This window comes from Prionailurus viverrinus, chromosome B4, assembly GCF_022837055.1.
Source record: "Prionailurus viverrinus isolate Anna chromosome B4, UM_Priviv_1.0, whole genome shotgun sequence".
Classification (NCBI taxonomy): Eukaryota; Metazoa; Chordata; class Mammalia; order Carnivora; family Felidae; genus Prionailurus; species Prionailurus viverrinus.
Window position 1 is genome coordinate 128605744 of NC_062567.1, and position 6319 is coordinate 128612062.

Genomic DNA, 6319 nt, shown 5'->3' on the forward strand with positions numbered 1-6319 from the left:
ATTTTAACCCAGACAGCCTTCCACCAAAGCCAGTGCTCTTACTGAAATGCTGCTGGCTAGAATTCCAGCAAAGGTTGGGGGGGGGGTCGGGGTGGGGCGTGAGGACCATCACCCACGCCACCTGGTCAGTAAGGGGTTGCCAACCTGCCTTAGGCAAGGGCCGTGGGCGGGGCCGCCACACGGTCCTCGCCGGCTCTGTTCCACCTACAGAGGGGAGGCCTGACGTGCGGGTGGGGTTCGCACCAGCGGCCTGGGGGAAGCGGGGAGGGTCTCGAGGCCACACGGGCCAGGCAGGGGCCCAAACCCTGGAGCAGGATGGACCTCACAGCCGGGTCTCTCCCTCCCTTCTCCGGACACAGAACCTCTTCGACAGCATCAAGAGCGAGCCCTTCTCCATCCCCGAGGATGATGGCAATGACCTCACTCATACCTTCTTCAACCCCGACCGCGAGGGCTGGCTGCTCAAACTGGGTGAGGCGCGCACTCGGGCACCCAGGGCACACGCGTGACACCCGCACGTTGACATACGGCCTCGGGGGTGGAGTCGGGCAACCCCAGGTCCCGTGACCCCCAGGGCGGTGGGCTGCCTGCCCCAGCCCTCCCTCCGTGTGTCCTGGGAGTGAAGGGGACAGTGGGGGAGGGGAAGGACCAGCAGGAAGGGGGGATGAGAGGCCGACAGGTCCATAGACCCTTCAGCGGCAGGTCTGTCTTCCTGGAGGGCTTCTGAGGAAGCCCAGCCCAGAGAGGTGAGGGTACCCGTCTGAGGCCACACAGCCAACAAAGTGGCAGCTTTGGGTGGGCAGAGGGTTGGGTGTCCCTGAAGGATGTGGGAGGGAGTGGGCAGGATGTGGCTCAGGGGAGCTTCCCTTTGACATGACTAGGGGCAGGGAGGCCCTTCCGCCTGCAGAGAGGAGCCGTGGGTGGGTGCACCACTTGGTCCTTTCTCGTCCCGCTGGCTGTCCTCAGCCCCAAGGAGGCTCTCAGTTACAAATCCCAGCTCCTCCACGCGTGTGCCGGCGGTCAGGTTCCCTCAGCCTCAGCTTCCACAGCCGTGAAATGGGGATCACAGTCACTGGGCGGGTTCACCGCGCAGCAGAATGGCCAAGCCCTTGGGGTCGGGAGCGAGGACACCGGGTTCGAATCTCAGCTCGGCTGCAGGACCTTGAGCTGACAGCTTCGCCTTGGTCTCCTCATCTGTAAAATGGGGATAATGATGGGCCTCCCCTCATAGGTCGTTCTAGGGGTGGATTAGCAAATATGTTCTCAACACATCTAGAACGTTGCCTGGCAAATGAAAGATGAAATGCTTAGCACGGTGCCAGGCGGCGAGCAGGCCAAGCGATGAACTGAGGGGGGGAAGGGTGGCCAAAAAGCACGGGGAACGTCCAGCCACTGTTCCCGGGATCGTGTCACGGGCGAGCGGCTCAGGGCAAGCTGGGGGGGGGGGGGGGGTGACTGGAGCCACTATGGTTTGGGGGTGAGAAAGTGACGGGTCTGGGGGAAAGTGTGGTGGGCGAGGGGCTGGGAGGCTGGAGGGGAGGGAACAGAGGAATGCACTCAAGGCCCCGCTCTTCCAGGGAAGGAAGTGTCTGTGGCCCAGGGAGAAGTCTGACCTGGCTCTTGGCCTTTTGCAGGGGGCCGCGTGAAGACATGGAAACGGCGCTGGTTCATCCTGACGGACAACTGTCTCTACTATTTCGAGTTCACCACTGTGAGCAGGGGGCTCCCGAGCCTGCCTCTGCCCCAGCCCCTCCCCACCCCCTCCCAGAGTCCAGCTATCAGAGCTGGGGGCCCCTTTGAGATCATCCAGCCCCCCCCCCCCGGAACCTGTTTCACGGGTGGAGGGGGGAGGGGGCAGGCACTGAGTTGCAAAGGGGAGGAGGGGCCAGGCCAAGGTCTAAGGCAGGGCCCAGGTTATAGTCTGGCTGCCGAACTCCCAGCCCCCCCCCTCCCCCCCCTCCACCTGCCACTCCCTCCCTCTCCCGGACTGGACAGACTCTGGGAAGATGGGTGCATGCCTCTTTGGGTTTAGGGAGCCCCACAAGTTCACTCCCTGGCCTGGGGCTCAAGGCTCCATTTGCCGAACCCGTGGCCTTTCCCTCCTGTTCAACTTGCAGGACAAGGAGCCACGAGGAATCATCCCCCTTGAGAACCTCTCAGTGCAGGAGGTGGACGATCCCAAGAAGCCAGTAGGTGTCCTGGGGTGGCGGGGGGGGGGGGGGGGCGGGGAGGGGGCGCCCGAGACCTGAGCGGCTGGGGGAATTTCTAAAATGGGGTGCAGGGAGAGGGCGGCTGGGCTGGTCCCTCCAGGGCGCCCTCTGCGGGGCTCAGGGTTGCCTCGGTCTCCCTCCTGAGACTGTGGATCCTGGGGGCAGGTCCGTAACATCCAAAAGGGCACGGTCTCATCGTCTCTCAGAGCCTGCCTCTGACGCTGGCTGGTGACCTTGAGTAAGTCTGTGCCTTTTCTGAGCCTCAGTTTCCCCAGCTGCCAACTGGGGGTTTTCGGGGAAATGGTGGGTTTATTGGGTCAGTCCTGGCCCATGGTCAGTTCTCGATGTGAGGAAGAACCGCTCCTGCCCGTCCTCCCGGCACAGGAGGCGGGCCCGGGGCGGGTGCGGCCTGCTGCTGGTCCGAACCCCACATGCCGAGTCCTGGAAGGACCCCCAGGAAAGCCCAGCCCAACCGCCCTCTCCTCCCACCCCTGCCCGGCCCCCCCGCCGCCCGGCCCTCACCCGGCCACCTCCCCACAGTTCTGCCTGGAGCTTTACAACCCCAGCTGCCGCGGCCAGAAGATCAAGGCCTGCAAGACCGATGGCGAGGGCAAGGTGGTGGAGGGCAAGCATGACTCTTATCGAATCTCCGCCTCCAGCGCCGAGGAGCGCGACCAATGGATCAAGGCCATACGGTAAGGGGGGGGGGGGGGGCGCCGTTCCTGTCGCTTCCGGAAGCCCCTGCTCCTCTCCGAGCCTTGTCTGTACGAGGGGCTAAATCCAGAATCTCCCTCTCGTTTCCGGCTGGCAAATCCCTTCCGCCCCTATTCTGTGAACACCCCCTCCGTCGCGGGCACAGTGCCAGGCCCCGGGACTCAGGGAAGGGAGGCCCCAACCTCACGGGCTGGTGGGAGGATCCCGTGCGTTGTTGCACGAAAAGATCTTGGCCCGGCACCCGGCACGTGGCAAGTGCCCTTGAACGGCGCTCTCGTTAGCATCAGGATCCAAAAGGGGCCCTGGAAAGAGCCGGTAGAGACGGAGGGCAGGCCTTCCCAGGCAGAAGGACCAGTCCCAGCAAGGACCGGGGGGGGCCAGTCAGGGTGTGGCCCGCCTGGACAAGCACCCCGGAGTCCCGGGGTGGCCGGTGCCAGGCAGTGCAGGGGCCTGGCCCTGCAGGGACCCACCAGGAGGTGACCAGGCCGCACAGGATAGCAAGGCCTTGGTCCCCCTGGCGACTAGCTTCTCCTGGGGGCGCTGGGAAGCCGCAGACCGGTAAACAGAGTAGGGGGGTGGCCAGGTAAGAAAACCCATGGTGTAGGAGCTGACTTTGAGGTGGGCGGTGGAGGGACAGGTGGAAGGCAGGCAGGGGAGGGGCGGCAGCCGATGGGGCGACACGGGTGAGGCTGGGTGGCGTTAGCCAGAGGAAGACACAGGAGTGGTCACTCGGCCAGGGGCTGTGTCCCAGGCACTGGCGGGGTCTTTCCCCTCAAGCCTTGGTAGCGGTCCTGTGAAGCTGCCAGGCCAGACCGGCTCTTAGCTCCATTTCACAGATGAGGACCTGAGGCCCTGACGGGGGAGGGGCTCACTCGGCCACACAGCCAGCGAGGGGCAGAGCCAGACCGGCAAGCAGGTCCGAAGAGGGGTGCAGAGCCCTTTGGGGGCAGAATTCCCAAGGCTGGTCAGCTCTCGGCCTCACCCTCTCCCGCCCTGCCCCCGGGGGGCACTCCGGGGCAGGCCAGCACGGCTGACCCACCGTAGCTTGGCCCTTGTTGGGGTCATCTGGCCTCTGTCCCGCAGCACGGCTGGCCGTCCCCTCCCTGGGAGACCCACAGCCCTGTTCCAAGCCCCGGGAGCCGAGGCCCCCGGGGGAGCCGGCCCAGCCCTGACATCTTGTCACCTGCTCTCGTTTCAGAGCCAGCATCACCCGTGTCCCCTTCTACGACCTGGTGTCTGCTCGGAAGAAGAAGATTGCCAACAGGCACTGAGCTTCCTGGGAGGCGGTGCCGGGGGACCCCACGACCTGTGGTACCTAGAGACGTACCTCCCCCCCCAGGACACGCTTTCCTGGCCCACGGACATCCCCCCGGCCCCCATTACTTTGGGCGAACAGGAGTGGGGGCGGCCGGGCTCGGGGGGGTGGCTGGAAAAGTCCGAGGGCTCAGAGGTGGCACTGAGGCACCCCAGCCCCGGCCACGAAAGGCCCCCGCCCTCCGCCCCAGGTCACTGCAGCAGGGAACGAGGAAAGCAGCCAAAGAGAAAAACCAGCCCCAGCACCCGTCACCCTGTCCTCCCCGTGGGCCTCAGTTTCCGCTTCTGTTAAACATCTCCTGTCCTTGAAATGCCGTCGGCCCTCGAAGGAGGAGGAGCGGTATGACTCCTGAGTGCCCCCTGCCCTTGGCCATGGCAGCGCCTCTTCCTCCTCAGGGGCTTCTCAGCCAGCCCCTCCCCCGTCTCCGGCTGTGGCTTGGCCGTCCCTGCCGGAGAGACACACACCGCTCAGATCCACAGACAGGAGATGCCAGGAGCATAGAAACACGTCGCCCCCTTCTGTCTCTGTGCTGACCGCCCCCCCCCCAGCAATGACAACAGCCCCGGGGGGCCGACCGGAGCCGTGCACAAGCTCCCACCTTCCTCCTCACGGACTCCTCGGCAGAAGGGCCAGATTGTACTGGATCCGCCTAAGGAGCTTCTGGCCCGAGACGTCTGTGCCTGCGTGCGGACTGAGCGGGAGGGGCTCGGACCGAAGGCTACCAGGAAGCCGAGAGCCGCATGCGCTCCGATCTCGAGGATGTCCGTTTTGGAGGCGGGGCAGGTGGGACTCCCCAAGAAAGCGGCAGAGAGCATCCCAGGCGGGTGTATCCAAGTAGGGCCGGTGGTACAGTCACAAGAAGCCAAGAAGAGAGAGCTTTGTGAACCGTGGTGACCAGGAGGGCTGCCTGGAGGAGGAGTCCTCAAACCGGCTCCTTCTCAGAAGCTCTTCTCACCCCCTCGCACGGGCCCCGGGGGAGCCCCCGGAGGGAAGGTCCCTGGCAGGAAAGCAGGAGATAAGAGGGACTCTCTCTGCCCTACCGCCCGCCTGAGCGGGCGAGCCCGAGCAAGGTGGAGTCCGCAGGGGAGGGGAGGCAACCTCTCCTGCCCCCGCCCCCACTGACGCGCGCCCACCTTTCATGGAGTCGGGATAGACGAGCTGCCTTGTGAGTGGTGAGATGCTCGTCTCTGGAGGTGTGTAAGTGCCTGCTAACGACATGCTCCTGAAGTGGGTGTGGATCGGGCCCCTGCGGGGGCGGGGGGGGGGGGTATCTTGGAGGACATTCGAGGACTTCCGCAGACCCCGGGTCAGGCCGGGAGCTGAATGCCACCTCGGCCGCCCCATGCGGGGGGCCAGGGGTCCTGGGCTCCAAGGTCCCCTCCCGCCACCGGCATTCGCTGGCTGTGTGACCCTGGCCCCCTAGTTCCCTCTCTGGTCCTCAGCCCCCCTCTCTCATCGTTGATTTTCCGGGCGTGAGTGGCTGTTCTGGGAATCACGCAGAAGACAGAATAAAGCTCACGACGCACTCCGTGAGTGGGGCCTGTCCTCTCGGTGGTCACGTCTGCCGCCTCTGACCCCAGCCAGGCCCTTCCCTCTCATCCCTTCCCCGGCCGAAGGCAGGAGGGCCAGACAGAGAAGAGTGGGCCCTCAGAGGACCTCAGACCCTCATCCTCAGGGCGCGAGGACTGCCGCCCTGGACAGATGTCCCCAGAGGCGGGATTTGTGACACAGGTCCCTCAGAACAGGGGCAGAACTGAGGTGCCACTGCCAGGGCCAGGAAAGGGCAAAAGAACTCCCCCAAAGGCAGGGCTGTCTGAAGACCCAATGAGTGGCGGCCCCGGGAGGTAGATAGCAAGCCTGTGTCTGGAAGGAGGCAAGTACAGGCTGATAACCAGTAGTCACTTGGGGTGTTCCTGAGCTTGAACGTGGGAACCTTCATTTATTCCCACAATATTTGCTCAGTAGCCGCACTTGGGGGGGACGAGCCCACGGGGGGGGCTTACAATCTGGCGATCCTGAATTCTAGGATGCGGGGCAGCCCCGTCTGGAGGTGTAGGGCCCCGAAGCGCCCCCCGACACC

The 6319-nt window shown here is 64.8% G+C and overlaps 1 protein-coding gene across 4 annotated transcripts in view; it reads left to right on the forward strand.

Annotated features, from left to right (window-relative positions):
* The window catches only part of CYTH4 (cytohesin 4), a 28362-nt gene extending 22595 nt beyond the window's left edge, over positions 1-5767 (forward strand). For 3 of the 4 annotated variants that reach the window (XM_047867055.1, XM_047867058.1, XM_047867057.1), the window contains 5 exons: positions 360-471; positions 1635-1711; positions 2118-2189; positions 2751-2905; positions 4123-5767. In XM_047867055.1, the coding sequence (XP_047723011.1) occupies positions 360-471; positions 1635-1711; positions 2118-2189; positions 2751-2905; positions 4123-4195 (489 nt within the window). In that variant the 3' untranslated portion in view covers positions 4196-5767. Of the gene's footprint in view, positions 1-359; positions 472-1634; positions 1712-2117; positions 2190-2375; positions 2449-2750; positions 2906-4122 lie in introns of those variants that run through there. The other variant, XM_047867056.1, reaches the window with a different exon arrangement.
* Positions 5768-6319: the final 552 nt, after the last annotated feature.